The 19,242-nt window shown below is 51.4% G+C and overlaps 1 protein-coding gene across 3 annotated transcripts; it reads left to right on the top strand.

Annotated features, from left to right (window-relative positions):
• The first annotated feature begins 990 nt into the window (after positions 1–990).
• Positions 991–17,983, top strand: LPAR5 (lysophosphatidic acid receptor 5). 3 transcript variants are annotated; one of them, XM_003820294.5, is made up of 2 exons: positions 991–1,446; positions 15,655–17,983. In XM_003820294.5, the coding sequence occupies exon 2, from the start codon at positions 15,871–15,873 to the stop codon at positions 16,987–16,989; it is 1,119 nt and encodes a 372-aa protein (XP_003820342.1). In that variant the 5' UTR covers positions 991–1,446; positions 15,655–15,870; the 3' UTR covers positions 16,990–17,983. The 3 variants fall into 3 exon arrangements, with proteins under 3 accessions (XP_003820342.1, XP_003820343.1, XP_014202560.1); XM_003820295.6 differs by lacking the exon at positions 991–1,446 and adding an exon at positions 3,446–5,785; XM_014347074.5 differs by lacking the exon at positions 991–1,446 and adding an exon at positions 8,356–10,720.
• The last annotated feature ends 1,259 nt before the right edge of the window (positions 17,984–19,242 follow it).

Genomic DNA, 19,242 nt, shown 5'->3' with positions numbered 1-19,242 from the left:
AAGGAAACCCTTGGTGTACAGGAATTTGCCAGATGATCTGGATGTTTAAGTGGTTGCATCTTAACAACCTACATTGAGGTATGACTCCAGCATTGGCCTTTATTATTATTTTTGAGACGGAGTCTTGTTCTGTTGCCTGGGCTAGAGTGCAGTGGCACTATCTTGGCTCACTGCAACCTCCGCCTCCTGGGTTCACGTGATTCTCTTGCCTCAGCCTCCTAAGTAGCTGGGATTACAGGCGCACACCACCAAGCCCGGCTAATTTTTTGTGTATTTTTAGTAGAGAAGGGGTTTCACTATATTGGCCAGACTGGTCTTGAACTCCTGACCTCGTGATCTGCCCGCCTTGGCCTCCCAAAGTGTTGGGATTACAGGCGTGAGCCACCGTGCCTGGCTCAGCATTGGCCTTTAGTAAGTTGACATATCCCAAAGTATGTTCCAGGGACACTGTAGAGTCTCTCTCCCTTCTATAGGTTCGCAGTAATTAACAGCATTTTGTTAAAGCTTGCTTACTATGAGAGTTCAAACATGCACAAAAATAGAAAAGTATAATGCACTGTCATGTACCCTTCACCCAGTTTCCATGATCAACACAAGGCCTATCATCTGATAGCATGTTAAGGCCCTCCGGAGCGCGGTAATAGAGAAACCTGTTTAACCTAGTGCTTCCCAAACTCATTTCACCACAATCCCTTTTCCACCTACCACCAAAAAACTTGAACTTGTTTTTATTTATTGAGCATGGACAACATGCCCAGCCCTGTGCCCACAGGGCCACTTGTCTCTGTGTTGTCTGGCCCGAGGACACAAGACAAGGGGCTGGGGGGAAACAGACCTAAGCAAAGAGGAACCATCCAGCCTAGTGACTGCTCAATACGGGAGCCAAGTGTGCTCAGTGGGAGGCAGGACCTAGCAGAGCACCGTCATGCAGAGGGCCCCGGGCAGGGTGGGGCACAAGCCACAAGTGGCATGGACTAAGCCACGAGTGGCATGGACTAAACCACCTGGCAGACCTAGGAAAGGAAGACAGACACCCAGGGGGAACCGGTGAGGACAGCGAGAGGCTGGTGGGTTAGTCATCTGGCATCAGACGGTGGGTGTGCCAGGAAGAGTTCCCAGACACAGCAGGAATATCTGAACGATGGGTGGGGGCAGTTCCTAGTCGGGGCTGGATTAAGTATCCTTAGCTGCTGGGGTTTCTTCTCTGGCCAGTCCGTGAAGGCCTCTGAGGGCAATGCTTCCTCTTCACTCTCTCCTTGGCCCATGTGGGGTTGGGTGAGTGCACTGAGCTGGGAGGGATGTGCTGAGATCTGCTGAGGTGGGTGTGTCCCCTCCCGCCCCCGGGAGCAGGTCCTACCAGCCCAGCCCAGCCCAGCCCAGCCCAGCCCAGCCCAGAGCAGGCAGCTGAAGCCAGCTTGGGGCAGCGCAGAGCAACACGGAGCACAGGTATGGGGGTGTCACGAATTGAACTGCACAGGGAGCACAAGGGGCAGCACCCCCCTGTAGAAATAGGGGATTTGGGTGGGGGACAGAGAAGAGGGTGGGCGTGGGCCCTGGAAAACCCTTCTGAACAGAGTAAAAAGCCGAAAGGAGCTGCCTCAAATAGACAGATCTTTTCAGATGGCGTTGGACAAACAGCTAACATGCCTGCTACACCTCGGGAGTGCTCCTCTTTGATGCTTGAAGCCCCCACTCTGGGGCATCTCGCAGAGGCTGTGTCCTCCCCCTCCCCCTCTAGGCCCCCACTGTGGAACTGAGCCTTGGGCCTCCCAGGGAGGGCCCTCTGGGGACTGTTTACACACTTTTTCCACTCGCAGTTAAACCTCAACCCCTACACCACACATCCCCCAGGGCCAGGCAGATGACAATGAGCTGATCTAATCAAACTTGCTAATGGGTTGACTGGCAGAGATGTGTTCTCAGTGTTATCCTTCCCAACTAGCCAAGGTGTACTGTAATGGGATCTTCAGGAAGTGCTGCCTTAACCCAAAAGGTGCATCTATATAAGGGGATTAGACTGATGGTCTTTGATGTCCCTATGGCTCTGATAGATGGTGGCTTCAGGGGATGGAATTTTGGAGGTGGGGGACATATTCGGAGGTCAGCAGGGCTTTATGATACCTTCACATCACACCATGAGGATGGGGCCTACCTCTTCCCTGTGGTTGTGGGGCCCCCATGACAAGAAGGGGACCTCCACCAGATTGTATCTCCAGAACTACTCCTTTTTTTCTCTCTTCCTTCCTTCCTTTTTTTTTTTTTTTGAGACAGAGTCTCCCTTTGTCACCCAGGCTGGAGTGCAGTGGCACGCTCTCAGCTCACTGCAACCTCCGCCTCCTGGGTTCAAGCAATTCTCTGCCTCAGCCTCCTGAGTAGCTGGGATTATAGGTACGCACCACCATGCCCGGCTAATTTTTGCATTTTTAGTAGAGACAGGGTTTTACCATCTTGGCCAGGCTGGTCTTGAACTCCTGACCTCATGATCCACCTGCCTCGGCCTCCCAAAGTGCTGGGATTACAGGCATAAGCCACGGTGCCCAGCCATTTTTTTTTTCAAGACAGGATCTCACTCTGTTGCCCAGGCTGGAGTGCAGTGGCATGAACATGGCTCACTGCAGCCTCAAACTCCTGGGTTCAAGCAATCGTCCCACTTCAGCCTCCCGAGTACCTGGGACTACAGGCAGGCACCACCATGCCCGGCTAATTTGTTTTTTTTTTTGAGATGGGGTCTCGCTCTGTCGTCCAGGCTAAAGTGCAGTGGCATGATCTAGACTCACTGCAAACTCCGCCTCCTGGGTTCCAGCTATTATCCTGCCTCAGCCTCCAGAGTAGCTGGAAATATAGGCTTGAGCCACCACGATCAGCTACTTTTTGTATTTGTGTGTGTGTGTGTGTGTGTGTGTGTGTGTGTGTGTTTGTGTAGAGACAGGGTTTCACCATGTTGCCCAGGCTGGTCTTGAACTCGCGCTAAAGTGATCCATTCGCCTCTGCCTCCCAAAGTGCTGGGATTACAGGCGCGAGCCACACACTCGGCCTCTGTTAGTTTTTTGAAATTTTTTTGTAAAGCGGAGCGTGGTGGCTCACGCCTGTAATCCCAGCACTTTGGGAGGCCAAGGCGGGCAGATCACAAGGTCAAGAGATCGAGACCATCCCAGGCAACATGGTGAAACCCCGTCTCTACTGAAAATACAAAAATTAGTTGGGCACGGTGGCACACGCCTATAGTCCCAGCTGCTCGGGAGGCTGAGGCAGGAGAATCCCTTGAACCCGGGAGGCGGAGGTTGCAGTGAGCTGAGGTCACACCACTGCACTCAAGCCTGGCAACAGAGTGAGACTCTATCTCAAAAAATATATATATTTTTTGTAGAGATGGGGTCCCACTATGCTGCCCAGGCTGGCAGAAATCCTCCTTTTAGGGTGAGCTAAAGTTGTAGACCCAGTGGGACATGGAGGCAGGGATTGAGGTGAGACAGAAACTTACTCACATGCAGTATGTACAGGACTCACCACCCAGCCACTCAAGAGGCACTAGAGCCCAACTCCATCTGTCTGATGCCATCTGCTCTCCCTACTCTGCTGCCCCCAGTGCATACCCCAGGACATACCTACTGACAGAGATCTTTTATGCCCAGGGGCATTTTAAAAAGCCCAGGAGAATGGCCGGGCACAGTGGCTCACGCCTGTAATCCCAGCACTTTGGGAGGCTGAGGAGGGCAGATCACCTGAGGTCAGGCATTCAAGACCAGCCTGGCCAACATAGTGAAAACCCATCTCTACTAAAAATACAAAAATTAGCCGGGCCTGGTGGCAGGCGCCTGTAGTCTCAGCTACTCGGGAGACTGAGGCAGGAGAATTGCTTGAACCCGGGAGGCGGAGGTTGCAGTGAGCTGAGATTGCACCACTGTACTCCAGCCTAGGTAACACAGCAAGCGAGACTCCATCTCAGAAAAAAAAAACAAAACCCAGGAGAAGGAGCCGGCAAGAGCGGTGAGGGCTGAAGCCCGTGCACACTAAAGTCAAGTGAGGTCAGCAAAGCCCACAGGCTCTGGTGGATTTCCCTGAGGAAGCAGGACCTGCCAGGCTACAAGCAAGGGTCAGATGCACACAGACCACCTCAGGACACACGTCAGGGGGCTGGGCCTGCCTCCGTGGCTTCTTTTGGGACTGACTTTCTTGCTTTTCCAGCTCTTGAAAGCAGGGTAAAGGGAGAGGCACCATGGCAAGGTGATATCCGCACATCAGGGAAACTAGTTATGGAGCTGTAGGCCACCTTTGCTTTCTGCCTTTTCCCAGACAAATGTCAGGAGGGACGAGGTCAGAGTACTCAGGGAGGGAGAAGCCAGGGCCGAGGATGATGCTGGAAATGCAGGAAAAGACAGGCTTCAGCAGAGAAGGGTGGGGAAAGGCAGGAGCAGGAATTCTGGCTGGAGAAGCGGGCAGGCCTGGGCCAGGGAGGAGGGAAGACACGACCTGACACCCGGGACCCGTGCCAGAGACTCCTCTCTGAGGAAGAATGTGGCCCCTGGGCAGAAGGAGGCCTCCCCGCTCACCCTGGGGACTTTGTACTGTCTCCAAACCTTGAGGATGAGGATTCATCCTCCTGTTCCATTTAGTCTTCCATCTCATCCCTGGCCCTCAGGACCAGGATAAGCGGAAGAAAAGGATTCATTTGTGCCCTCAAAATAGCTCTGGGACAGAGCTTTTCACAAAGGCTTTGGACTGAGCTAAGCTTCTGCTGGAGGCTCAGCACAGCTGGGGTCTGTTTGGAGGGCCTGGATATAGAGATACTGAGTCTTCATGATGAAGCCTGTCTGTGGGGAAAGGGTGCATCCTCTCAGCGCTGCCTGAACACAGAAGCAGAGGAAGTAGGCTTCGCTAATTCAGCGAGTGGGTTAGAGTACATACTAAAGAGGGACTTCCTGTGTCGGGGCTGAGACACTGATGGGCCACGAGACTCTAAAATGAGGGTGGGGCTATTCCAGAGCTGATCCTCAGGGGCAAGGAGGATGGGGAGATGTAAGAACCTTCTTTTCAGACCTCTGACCCTAGGAATTGGAGTCGGGGGACCCAGGATGTGAATTATTTGAAAGAGGAGGCAGGCCGGGTCCAGTGGCTCACGCCTGTAATTCTAGCACTTTGGGTGGCCGAGGCAGGCAGATCACAAGGTCAGGAGTTCAAGACCAGTCTGGCCAATATAGTGAAACCCCGTCTCTACGAAAAATACAAAAAATTAGCCGGGTGTGGTGGTGTGCGCCTGTAATCCCAGCTACTCAGGGGGCTGAGGCAGGAGAATCGCGTGAATCCGGGAGGCAGAGGTTGCAGTGAGCTGAGATTGCACCATTGCACTCCAGCTCAGGCGACAGTGCGAGACTCCGTCTCAAAAAAAAAAAAAGAAAAAAAAACGGAAAGAAAGAAAGGAGGCAAAAGACAGAGCAAGGCATGTGGTGTTTGCGGGGAGGTGGGCAACACAGGAAGGGTATGGGGGAGGAAGTGGGCAAAGAGGAGGCATTCCCCTGCCCCTGCCCTTCTCATTGTTCCCAGCCCCCTGGTCCTTTCTCTTCAGCTCCCCTCAACGTCATTTGCCAGAGGCTGGATACCAGGGCAGGGTGTGTGGAGGAGAGTGAGGGAATGATCATGATTGCACCTCCTGCTCACTTTTACACTCTTGTTCTCACTTCCTGCCTCTGGCATAAAATAGCCCTGCCCCTCTGGCTTATCTCAGCAAAGAGCAGTGCCCAGCCCAGCTCAGAGGGCAAATGGGACAGATCCCAGAGGCCCTGAGGAGGTAAGTAACCTGGCCCCCGGATGTGTACGTGGGAAGCTGAAGGACGGAGACCCAGGGAGAAGGAAGGTGGCTGCACACACTCTGGTGTGTGAGCGGTGTTGGGGTGGGTGATATAGAAGGAGCAGTCCCGGACCCTCTGTGTGTGTCGTGGTCACTTTGCTCCTCAGTGCCTTGGGGTTGAGATCTCCCATGCTTGTGAAGCTGCCTGGTTCTGTCTGTGTAAGGATACTGTCCCTAAGGCAGGGCCTTCTTTCTCTTCCTCCCCAGCCCAGTTGTCTGTGCACATACGTTGTTTATTACAGGATGTGTATAGACACTGAGTTCTATGTTACTAGGGGCCTTGTGTGCACATCTCTTAGCGTGTGTGTATATGTGTCTGTGCACACACGTGTAATGAGTGGTATACTTACCTGACATCAGTGTGTGCCGACGTTCTTCAGCCTATGGGGGCCTCCATGTCCCTCCTTCCTGGTGTTCCTTCTTTTCTGGGGCAGCTGCCATTTCTTTGATTCCTGCATCTCTCCTACAGCCTGACCTCTTCTTCAAGGCAGGATTGGGGGAGAGGGTCTGGGCTGCCCCTCCCCCACACCTAGATTCCCTCCTTCCACATCCTGTTAGCCTCCTTTTTGGCAGTTTTTTCCATCTTCGCCATCTGGCCTGGCACTGTGCCCATTCAGCTCCTGAAGGGAGCCCCAGGGCTCGGGAAGCAGGAGTGTGGGATGGGGACCAGGCCAGGGGCCTGGCAGCTCTCAGTGCTCAGCTTGGGCCATTCTGTGTGACTGTCAGAAAGAGGTGGCTTTCTGACAACCAGGCTCCTTTATAAAGATGGGCTGGGGCCAGGTGCGGTGGCTCATGCCTATAATCTCAGCACTTTGGGAGGCCGAGCCGGGTGGATCAACTGAGGTCAGGAGTTCAATACCAGCCTGACCAATATGGTGAAACCTGTCTCTACTAAAAATACAAAAATTAGCCAGGCATGGTGGCGTGCGCCTGTAGTCCCAGCTACTCAGGAGGCTGAGACAAGAGAATTGCTTGAACCTGGGAGGCAAAGGTTGCAGTGAGCTGAGACTGTACCACTGCACTCCAGCCTGGGCAACAGGGAGACTCCGTCTCAAAAAAAAAAAAAAAAAAAAAAAAGATGGGCTGGGTGCAGTGGCTCACTCTTGTAATTCCAGCACCCAGCACTTTGGGAAGCCGAGGTCTGCAGATCACTTGAGGTCAGGAGACCAGCCTAGCCTGGCCAACATGGTGAAACCCCATTTCTACTGAAAACACAAAAAATTAGGCAGGTGTGGTGGTGCGAGCTATGATCCCAGCTACTTGGGTGGCTGAGGCATGAGAATTGCTTGAACCCAGGAGGCGGAGGTTGCAGTGAGCCAAGATTGTGATACTGCACTCCAGCCTCCAAACAAAGTGAGACTGTATCCAAAAAAAAAAGAAACCCAAGAACTTCTCCCCTTTGGAATAGAGTAACAAGAGAGCATCGCCATTTCCTTTGCTAAAAAATTCCTAGCTATACCTTTACATTTATTTATTTATGTTTTTTGAGACAGAGTTTCACTCTTGTCGCCCAGGCTGGAGTGCAGTGGCGCGATCTCAGCTCACTGCAACCTCCGCCTCCTGGGTTCAAGGGATTCTCCTGCCTCAGCCTCCCGAGTAGCTGGGATTACAGATGCCGCCACCATGCCTGGCTAATTTTTGTATTTTTAGTAGAGATGGGGTTTTCACTATGTTGACCAGGCTGGTTTTGAATGCCTGATCTCAGGTGATCCGCCCGCCTCAGCCTCCCAAAGTGCTGGGATTACAGGTGTGAGCCATCACTTCGCCTAACTTTACCTTTAAGTAGCCGCTCAACTAATAATCTTGGTCTATTTAACATTTTAATTTTTTTTTTTTTTTGACGGAGTCTCACTCTGCCATCTAGGCTGGAGTGCAGTGGCGCAATCTCGGCTCACTGCAACCTCTGCCTCCCGGGTTCAAGCGATTCTCCTGCCTCAGCCTCCCGAGTAGCTGGGATTACAGGCAGGTGCCACCAAGCCCGGCTAATATTTTGTATTTTTAGTAGAGATGGGGTTCACCATGTTAGCTAGGATGGTCTTGGTCTCCTGACCTCATGATGCACCCACCTTGGCCTCCCAAAGTGCTGGGATTACAGGTGTAAGCCACCGCACTCGGCCCTTTCTTTTTTTTTTTTTTTTTTTTTTGAGACACAGTCTCGCTCTGTTGGCCAGGCTGGAGTGCAGTGGCACGATCTCGGCTCACTGCAACCTCCGTCTCCCGGGCTCAAGCAATTCTCCTGCCTCAGCTTCCCGAGTAGCTGGGATTACAGGCGTGTGCCACCACGCCTGGCTAATTTTTGTATTTTCAGTAGAGATGAGGTTTCACCATGTTGGCCAGGCTGGTCTCGAACTCCTGACCTCAGGTAATCCGCCCACCTCGGCCTCCCAAAGTGCTGGGATTACAGGCGTGAGCCACTGTGCCCGGTACATTGTAACTTTTTCAACAGAAAGACTTGAGATCAGCCAGGCACAGTGTAAATCCCAGCACTCTGGGAGGCCAAGGCAGGCGGATTACCTGAGGTCAGGAGTTCGAGACCAGCCTGGCCAACATAGTGAAACCCAGTCTTCTCTACTAAAAATACAGAAATTGGCCGGGCATGGTGGTTCCCGCCTGTAATCCCAGCACTTTGGGAGGCCGAGGCGGGCAGATCACCTGAGGTTGGGAGTTCGAGACCAGCCTGACCAACATGGAGAAACCCCGTCTCTACTAAAAATACAAAATTAGCTGGGCGTGGTGGCACATGCCTGTAATCCCAGCTACTAAGGAGGCTGAGGCAGGAGAATCGCTTGAACCTGGGAGGCAGAGGTTGCGGTGAGCGGAGATCGTGCCATTGCACTCCAGTCTGGGCAACAAAAGTGAAACTCCATCTCAAAAAAAAAAAAAAAAAAAAAGAAATTAGCTGGGCGTGGTGGTGAGCGCCTGTAATCTCAGCTATTCAGGAGGCTGAAGCAGGAGAATCACTTGAACCCGGGAGGCGGAGGTTGCAGTGAGCCGAGATTGTGCCACTTCACTGCAGCCTGGGTGACAGAGCATGCGAAACTCCATCTCAAAAAAGAAAAGGAAGGAAGGAAGGAAGGAAAGAAAGAAAAGAAAGAAAGAAAGAAAGACAGACTTGAGGTTCTTTGAAAATCATCCATCCACTCATTCAGTGTCTAGTATATGCTTTCTAATTGGAAGGATCTACTGGTTCTCCAAGTAATGGTTAAGAATGATCAAGTGGGCCGGGCGCGGTGGCTCACGCCTGTAATCCCAGCTCTTTGAGAGGCCAAGGCGGGCAGATCACGAGGTCAGGAGATAGAGACCATCCTGGCTAATACAGTGAAACCCCAGCTCTACTAAAAATACAAAAAATTAGCCGGGTGAGGTGGCAGGTGCCTGTAGTCCCAGCTACTCGGGAGGCTGAGGCAGGAGAATGGCGTGAACCCGGGAGGCAGAGCTTGCAGTGAGCCCAGATTGAGCCACTGCACTCCAGCCTGGACGACAGAGCAAGACTCCGTCTCAAAAAAAAAAAAAAGAAAAAAGAAAAAAGAAAAAGAAAAGAATGATCAAGTGATACTGTAATCATAGTGTAAACTGTTATTGAAATCTTGTTTGCAAGCTGTTTCCAAACAGGTCTTTTAAGGGAAGTGGTCTTTTACTGAGTTATACATTTGGACAAGATTGATACAAGAGCTATTATCACAGGATTAGAGCGTGGGCGGGGGTAGTTGGGGGCGGGATGGGTGTAGGAGGTGGGGAGGGTGAATTTCCTGTTAAGCAGCCAATGAGTATCGCTCAGGGCCTGCTAAATGCAGAGAGTGAAATGTGTCTGCAAGGTGTGCTCCCACCTTAGGAGCTTACCATCTAGTTGGGGAAATAGAACAAATATACATAAAACGATTGAGGGGCTCAAAACAGCAAACTAAGTGCTTACGTATGCACTTAAGGGGGAATTGTAAGGAGGTTTATTTATTTTTTTGAGATGGAGTTTCGCTTTTGTCACTCAAGCTGGAGTGCAGTGGCACGATCTCTGCTCACTGCAACCTCCGCCCCTTGGGTTCAAGCAATTCTCCTGCCTCAGCCTCCCGAGTAGTTGGGATTACAGGCACCTGCCACCTCGCCCGGCTAATTGTTTGTATTTTTAGTAGAGACGGGGTTTCACCATGTTGGCCAGGCTGGTCTCGAACTCCTGGCCTCGTGATATGCCTGCCTCGGCCTCCCAAAGTGCTGGGATTACAGGCATGAGCCACCATTCCCGGTCTATTTACTTATTTTTATTTAGACGGAGTCTCACTCTGTTGCCCAAACTGTAGTGCAGTGGCATGATCTTCGTTCACTGCAACCTCCGCCTCTTGGGTTCAAGTGATTCAAGGAGGCATATTTATGTGTATGTGTGAAAGATGAGTTTATGTCACCACTTTTGGAAGTGGTTATTTTTAACAACCCACTTCAAATAACCCACTTTATACATTTCAGTTGGACAATGAAGAAGTGAAATAATGTATCTATGTTAGATATTATGTATAGAAATTAAAATATGGTGATGATCAGTAAATGATACCTATTATTTTTAACATTTACAGAGGTAGGTGCTGAGAATACACAAAGATGAATAAGCCATGGTCCACAGCCCCTCCCTCTTAAGAGTTCACAGTCTAATGGGAGGGGCAGACCAGGAACAGCTGACTACCATGCATGGGGAGAGCTCTGATAAACCTGCGCACTGCTGCGGAGGCACAAGTGAGGGTACCACATCCGCCTTGTGTTGCGGGGGCGGTTAGGGAAGGCTTTGCAGAGTCCTGAGAAAATACTAGGCTTGCCAGTTGGAGAACGGGAGGCAGGGCATTCCAAGTTGAAGAAACACCACATACAAAGGCAGAGTCCTGAAAACATAAGGTATGTCCACAATTAGTATTAGTTTGGTGTGAATGGAGCAAAGGAGCATGGAGCAGGGGAGTGTATCAGAAATGAGCCTGGTTTTACTTGCTTTTCAGCATGTTTAAGTCTCATTTGGTATTATTTTCATTGTTGAGACTGGTATTTTGCAGAGGAAGTATTTCTTTATTCCCTTTAACTGTTTTACTATATCTCTTACAAGTCTCAAACTGCTGATGGTGGTGGTTGGAGGGAGAACAAAACCAAATACAAGAAAAACTTGTGGCCAGGTACAGTGGCTCATGCCTGTAATCCTAGGACTTACAGAGCCCAGGGCAAAAGGATTGCTTGAGCCTGAGTTTAAGACCAGCCTGGGCAACACAGTCAGACCCCGTTTCTATGAAAAATTTTTTTCTTTTTTTGAGATGGAGTCTTGCTCTGTTGCCCAGGCTGGAGTGCAGTGGCACGATCTTAGCTCACTGCAACCTCTGTCTGCCTCCTGGGTTCAAGCGATTCTCCTGACTCAGTCTCCTGAGTAGCTGGGATTACAGGCACCTGCCACTATGCCTGGCTATTTTTTTGTATTTTTAGTAGAGACGAGGTTTCACCATGTTGGCTAGGCTGGTTTCAAGCTCCTGACCTCAAGTGATCCACCCACCTCAGCCTCCCAAAGTGCTAGGATTACAGGCGTAAGCCACTGCCCCTGGCCATCTACAAAAAATTTAAAAATTAGCCAGGGATGGTGGCACACGCCTGTAGGTCCAACTACTCAGAGACTGAGGTAAGAGGATCACTTGAATCTGGGAGTTCAGGACTGCAGTGGGCCAAGATCGAGCCACTGCTTTCCAGCCTGGACCACGGAGTGAGACCCTATCTCAAAAAAACAAAAAACAAACAAACAAAAAACTTTTTATAGCCAGATTTATGACTTATTTTCTTGCAACAATTTAAACAGTTCCTTTTTTTTTTTTTTTGAGACAGAGTCTCACTGTCGCCCAGGCTGGAATGCAGTGGCGTGAACTCGGCTCAGTGCAAATTCTGCCTCCCGGGTTCCCGCCAGTCTCCTGTCTCAGCCTCCTGAGTAACTGGGACTACAGGCGCCCGCCACCACGCTCAGCTAAATTTTTTTGTATTTTCAGTAGAGACGGGCTTTCACCATGTTAGCCAGGATGGTCTCGATCTCCTCACCTTGTGATCCGCCCGCCTTGGCCTCCTAAAGTGCTGGGATTACAGGCATGAGCCACTGCGCCCGGCCCTCGTTTTTTTTTTTTTTTTGAGATGGAGTCTCTGTTGCCCAGGCTGGAGTGCAGTGGCTCAATCTCGGCTCACTGCAAGCTCCGCCTCCCGGGTTCATGCTATTCTCCTGCCTCAGCCTCCTGAGTAGCTGGGACTACAGGCGCCTGCCACCACGCCCGGCTAATTTTTTGTATTTTTAAAAGAGACGAGATTTCACCGTGTTAGCCAGGGTGGTCTCAATCTCCTGACCTCGTGATCCGCCTGCCTCGGCCTCCCAAAGTGCTGGGATTACCAGCATGAACCACCACGCCCGGCCTAAACAGTTCCTTTTGAAAGTAATAAGCTCGGTGTCTTGGGATAATTGCTCAGGGTCTCAGACAACTTCTCTCCCTAAGATGACATCTAGACACCCATGTTCACAGTGGCATTATTCACAATAGCCAAAAGGTGGAAAGAATCCAAGTATTCACTGACAGATGAATGGATGAGCAAAACATTATACAATGAAATACATTATTCAGCTATAAAAATGAAATTCCAGGCCAGGCGCGGTGGCTCACATCTGTAATCCCAGCACTTTGGGAGGCCGAGCCGGGCGGATCACCTGAGGTCAGGAGATCGAGACCAGCCTGACCAACAGGGAGAAACCCCGTCTCTACTAAAAATACAAAATGAGCCAGGCATGGTGGCGCATGCCTGTAATCCCAGCTACTTGGGAGGCTGAGGCAGGAGAATCGCTTGAACCCTGGAAGCAGAGGTTGCGGTGAGCCGAGATCGTGCCATTGCACTCCAGCCTGGGCAACAAGAGCGAAACTAGGTCTCAAAGAAAAAAAAGGAAAAGAAAAAAAAAGAAATTCCTTTACATACTACAACATGAATAGATCTTGGAAACATTATGCTAAGTGAAATAAACCAGACACAAAAGGACAAATATTGTATGATTCCACTCATATGAGGTATCTAGAATAGGCAAATTCATTGAGACAGAAAGTAGACTAGAACCAGGAGCTGAATGGGGTGCGGTGGGTAGTACTGCTTAATGACTGCAGAGTTGTTGCTTGCTTGATGAAAAAGTTATATTTCTGGAAACAGAGAGTGGTGACGGTTAAGCAACACTGTCTTGGTCTTTTTTGTTGTTGTTGTTGGTTTTGAGACGGACTCTCTGTCTCCCAGGCCGGAGTGCGATGGATTAGACCTGCTGGGGGAGCACTTGGCAAAACTCAACCCACAGGGCCTTCCCCTGCCTAGCAAGACTGTGCTGTCAAATTTATTCACACGTGGCTCTGGTCAAGACTAGCATGCAGTCAGCCTATGATGGCATTGTTATATTATTATTCCCATTTTACAGATGAAGAAACTGAGAAGTCAAACCATTAAGCTGAACCCAGTTTGCTTTGACCACAAATCCAGCCCTCACAGGCGCAGTGATGCATGTGATGAGTAAGGCTGGGATGTTGTTCTGTATTTGGGAGTTTTGTTTGCTTGTTTGCTTGTTTGACATGGAGTCTCACTTTGTCACCCAGGCTGGAGTGCAGTGGCGTGATCTCGGCTCACTGCAACCTCCGCCTCCCGGGTTCAAGGACTCTCCTGCCTCAGCCTCCCACGTACTCGAGTTTGACCTTTATTCTTTGGATAATGAGGAGCTAGCCTAGCACCTGGTCCAAGGAGGTGCTCCATAAGACCACCTATTGATTTGTGCTTATTATCTGTCTCCCTCCAATGGAATGTAAAGGAGGTGGGGGCAAAGACTTTTTGCTTTGTTCCCTGCTGTGAACATGCCTGGAACTTTCTATGAGCTCAGTAAGCAAGGAAAGAAGGAAGGAAGAGATCTTGAGATAGTAACAGCAACCTAAGCGTTTTACATACGTCATCTTAATCTCCAAACCTCATGAATTCTCTCTCTCTCTCTCTCATTTTTTGAGACAGAGTCTCGCTCTGTCACCCAGGCTGGAGTGCAGTGGCGTCATCTCGACTCATTGCAACCTCTGCCTCCTGGATTCAATCAGTTCTCATGCCTTAGCCTACTGAGGAGCTGGGATTACAACTGCACGCCACCATACCCGGCTAATCTTTGTATTTTTAGTAGAGGCAAGATTTTGTCATGTTGGCCAGGTTGGTCTTCAACTCCTGGCCTCAAGTAATCCACCCACATCAGCCTCCCAAAGTGCTGAGATCACAGGCATGAGGTACCGTGCAGCCGCCTTTTTTTTTTTTTGAGATGGAGTCTCGTTTTGTTACCCAGGCTGGAGGGCAGTGGTACGATGTCAGCTCACTGCAACCTCCGCCTCCTGGGTTCAAGTGATTCTCCTGCGTGAGCCTCCTGAGTAGCTGGGACTACAGGTGCATGCCACCACATCTGGCTAATTTTTGTATTTTTAGTAGAGACAGGGTTTTGCCAGCTTGGCCAGGCTGATCTCGAACTCCTGACCTCAGGTGATCTGCCCGCCTCAGTCTCCCAAAGTGCTGGATTACAGGCGTGGGCCACTACGCCCGCCCTGGCCCTCCTTCTTTCTTTTTTGAGATGGGCTCACTCTGTCACCCAGGCGGGAGTGCAGTGGTGGGCTTGAGGCTCACTGCACTGCAGCCTCCACCTCCCTGGAGTCAAGTGATTCTCTCACCTCAGCCTCACAAGTAGCTGGGACTACAGGCATGTGCCACCATGCCTGGCTAATTTTTTAATTTTTTAATATTTTTTATTTTATTTTTTTTTTGAGACAGAGTCTTGCTCTGTCACCCAGGCCAGAGTGCAATGGTGTGCAATGGTGTGATCTCGGCTCACTGCAACCTCTGCCTTCTGGGTTCAAGCAATTCTTCCTGCCTCAGCCTCCTGAGTAGCTGGGATTACAGGCGCCTGCCACCACGCCCGGCTAATTTTTTTTTTTTTTTTTTTTTTAGTAGAGACAGGATTTTGCCATGTTGGCCAGGATGGTCTCAACCTCCTGACCTCAGGTGATCCGCCCACCTCAGCCTCCCAAAGTGCTCGGATTACAGATGTGAGCCACCGTGCCCAGCCTTATTTTTATTTTTTATTTTATTTTACTTATTTATTTTGAGATGGAGTTTCACTCTTGTTGCCCAGGCTGGAGTGCAATGGCGCAATCTTGGCTCACTGCAAACTCCACCCCCCAGGTTCAAGCAATTCTCCTGTCTCAGCCCCCTGAGTAGCTGGGATTACAGGTGCCCGCCCCTATGCCAGGCTAATTTTTGGTATTTTTTTTAGTAGAGATGGGGTTCCACCATGTTGGCCAAGCTGGTCTCGAACTCCTGACCTCAGGTAATCCACCCGCCTCGGCCTCCCAAAGTGCTGGGATTACAGGTGTGAGCCACTGCACCTGGCCCTGTATTTTTTTGTAGAGATGGGGTTTCGCCGTGTTGCCCAGGCTGGTCCCCAACTCCTAGGTTCAAGCAATTGGTCTGCCTTGGCCTCCCAAAGTGCCAGGATTACAGGTGTAAGCCACTGCACCCAGCCAAGATTAATTTTTTTGAAGTCACACAACTAGGCAAGTTAGCAAAACCAAGATTTAAACCTAGGCATCCGAGTCCCTGCCTTCAAACCTGGGTGTTTAACACTATACTATATAGTCCTGCTGTAGGAACCTATTCTAGCCCAATGGCAGACTTGAGGCTGAGAAAAGATTCAGAAGGCCTGCCAGTGGAGCTAAACATTTGTGTGTGCAGCCCTGTCTCTGTATAACTTCCGGCTTGCCTTCCTATTCCAGGTCTCTGCTGCTGATGAAGCTGTGACCAAACGCACCCAACCCTTGGCAGCCATCTGTCCCTGCAGCCATAGCCCACATTCCCATGACCTCCCTCTGCTTGTTTTGGGACCATGTCTGTACAGCCTCTAGGCCCCAGCCCCGGAGGTGAATGCCGTGCCATGACTCTGGTGTGCCCCATGGCATCCCCAGCCTAGCTCCCATTCCCACTTTGGCACGATGTTAGCCAACAGCTCCTCAACCAACAGTTCTGTTCTCCCGTGTCCTGACTACCGACCTACCCACCGCCTGCACTTGGTGGTCTACAGCTTGGTGCTGGCTGCCGGGCTCCCCCTCAACGCTCTAGCCCTCTGGGTCTTTCTGCGCGCGCTGCGTGTGCACTCGGTGGTGAGCGTGTACATGTGTAACCTGGCGGCCAGCGACCTGCTCTTCACCCTCTCGCTGCCTGTTCGTCTCTCTTACTACGCACTGCACCACTGGCCCTTCCCTGACCTCCTGTGCCAGACGACGGGCGCCATCTTCCAGATGAACATGTACGGCAGCTGCATCTTCCTGATGCTCATCAACGTGGACCGCTACGCCGCCATCGTGCACCCGCTGCGACTGCGCCACCTGCGGCGGCCCCGCGTGGCGCGGCTGCTCTGCCTGGGCGTGTGGGCGCTCATCCTGGTGTTTGCCGTGCCCGCCGCCCGCGTGCACAGGCCCTCGCGTTGCCGCTACCAGGACCTCGAGGTGCGCCTATGCTTTGAGAGCTTCAGCGACGAGCTGTGGAAAGGCAGGCTGCTGCCCCTCGTGCTGCTGGCCGAGGCGCTGGGCTTCCTGCTGCCCCTGGCGGCGGTTGTCTACTCGTCGGGCCGAGTCTTCTGGACGCTGGCGCGCCCCGACGCCACGCAGAGCCAGCGGCGGCGGAAGACCGTGCGCCTCCTGCTGGCTAACCTCGTCATCTTCCTGCTGTGCTTCGTGCCCTACAACGCCACGCTGGCGGTCTACGGGCTGCTGCGGAGCAAGCTGGTGGCGGCCAGCGTGCCTGCCCGCGATCGCGTGCGCGGGGTGCTGATGGTGATGGTGCTGCTGGCCGGCGCCAACTGCGTGCTGGACCCGCTGGTGTACTACTTTAGCGCCGAGGGCTTCCGCAACACCCTGCGCGGCCTGGGCACTCCGCACCGGGCCAGGACCTTGGCCACCAACGGGACGCGGGCGGCGCTCGCGCAATCCGAAAGGTCCGCCGTCACCACCGACGCCACCAGGCCGGATGCCGCCAGTCAGGGGCTGCTCCGACCCTCCGACTCCCACTCTCTGTCTTCATTCACACAGTGTCCCCAGGATTCCGCCCTCTGAACACACATGCCATTGCGCTGTCCGTGCCCGACTCCCAACGCCTCTCGTTCTGGGAGGCTTGCAGGGTGTACACACAAGAAGGTGGGCTGGGCACTTGGACCTTTGGGTGGCAATTCCAGCTTAGCAACGCAGAAGAGTACAAAGTGTGGAAGCCAGGGCCCAGGGAAGGCATTGCTGCTGGAAATGGCTTCTTTAAACTGTGAGCACGCAGAGCACCCCTTCTCCAGCGGTAGGAAGTGATGCAGAGAGCCCACCCGTGCAGAGGGCAGAAGAGGACGAAATGCCTTTGGGTGGGCGGGGCATTAAACTGCTAAAAGCTGGTTAGATGGAACAGAAAATGGGCATTCTGGATCTAAACTGCCACAGGGGCCTGAGAGCTGAAGAGCCCCAGGTTTGGTGGACAAAGCTACTGAGATGCCTGTTCATCTGCTGACTTCTGTCTAGGCTCATGGATGCCACCCCCTTTCATTTCGGCCTAGGCTTCCCCTGCTCACCACTGAGGCCTAATACAAGAGTTCCTATGGACAGAACTACATTCTTTCTCGCATAGTGACTTGTGACAATTTAGACTTGGCATCCAGCATGGGATAGTTGGGGCAAGGCAAAACTAACTTAGAGTTTCCCCCTCAGCAACATCCAAGTCCAAACCCTTTTTAGGTTATCCTCTCTTCCATCACATCCCCTTTTCCAGGCCTCCTCCATTTTAGGTCCTTAATATTCTTTCTTTTTCTCTCTCTCTCTTGTTTCTCTCTTCTCTCTCCTCTCCTCTCCTCTCTCTTCTCCTCTTCTCTCTCTCTCCCTCTCTCTCCTTTGTCCAGAGTAAGGATAAAATTCTTTCTACTAAAGCACTGGTTCTCAAACTTTTTGGTCTCAGACCCCACTCTTAGAAATTGAGGATCTCAAAGAGCTTTGCTTATATTTTGTTCTTTTGATACTTACCATACTAGAAATTAAAGCGAATACATTTTTAAAATAAATACACATGCACACATTACATTAGCCATGGGAGCAATAATGTCACCACACACACTTCATGAAGCCTCTGGAAAACTCTACAGTATACTTGTGAGAGAATGAGAGTGAAAGGGACAAATAACATCTGTGTAGCAGTATTATGAAAATAGCTTGACCTCGTGGACTTCCTCAGAGGGTTGGTCCCTGGATCACACTTTGAGAACCATACTTGTCCTGAAGTATTGGAGTTCATGTCTAACTTCTTCCCAGGGCATTATGTACAGTGCTTTTTATTACTGTGGGGAGAGGGCAGTGCTACATAAATTAATCACTACTGATAGTCTTCATGGCTCAGGGTTTTCCTGCGGCCCTAGGAGTAGTACATAAAATGGAACACTACCCTGGGCATATCAGAGCAGCAGCCCTGGGGCAGGGATGGAGACTGGGGGGTGGAACTAGTCACACACTCAGGCAGAGGGGATGGGGCTTCTCTGGGGGAGGGAAAAGGGAACTGTGCCACAGCCAGGAGAGACAAGTTTATGGGGAAGTTAAGAGTGAGATGGGAGGACAGGAATAGGCTGTCCATTCTCAGCACGCTGGAAGCAAGGGAAATGGGCCATCTACTAGTCCTTCCCTCTTTTTTTTTTTTTTTGTTGAGACAGGGTCTCGCACTGTCACCTGGGCTGGAGTGCAATGGCGCGATCTCAGCACACTGCAACCTCTGCCTCCCGGGTTCATAGGATTCTCCTGCCTCAGCCTCCCAAGTAGCTGGGATTACAGGTGCACACCACCACACCCGGCTAATTTTTTGTATTTTTAGTAGTGATAGGGTTTCACTATGTTGGCCAGACTGGTCTCGAACTCCTGACCTCAGGTGAATCTGCCTGCGTCCCAAAGTGCTGGGATTACAGGCATGAGCCATTGTGCCCGGCTATTCCTTCCCTCTTCACCCAAGTTGGGGGCTCGGAGGGGCTGCAGAGTTGGCACTTGTGGACATCTTCAGACCCTGACATTACTGAAGGAGTTGTTGCCCTGTGTGCGTCCTATAGCATTTCTGTCCCTATGTCTCAATACTGTATTTTTATCTGTGTGTGCACGCACTCTGTGTGTGTGTGAGAGAGAGAGAGAGAATGTGTGTGTGTGTGTGTGTGTGTGTGTGAGAGAGAGAGGTGTGTGTGTGTGTGTGTGTGTCAGGGTTCTCCGTTTGTGTCTGTTTTAGTCCAGGGTAGCCTTTTGTGTGTGCCTTTATGCCAAGTGCTCCAGACGGTGATTTACAGGGGTAAAATGACCCCTGGTGGC

The sequence above is a fragment of the Pan paniscus genome, chromosome 10 (assembly GCF_029289425.2).
Source record: "Pan paniscus chromosome 10, NHGRI_mPanPan1-v2.0_pri, whole genome shotgun sequence".
In the NCBI taxonomy this organism is placed as follows: Eukaryota; Metazoa; Chordata; class Mammalia; order Primates; family Hominidae; genus Pan; species Pan paniscus.
This window is presented reverse-complemented; position numbering and strand designations above follow the sequence as displayed.

Excerpts from the sequence above, each read along its gene's own strand:
- LPAR5 (XM_003820294.5), top strand. The coding sequence starts at position 15,871 with ATGTTAGCCAACAGCTCCTCAACCAACAGTTCTGTTCTCCCGTGTCCT.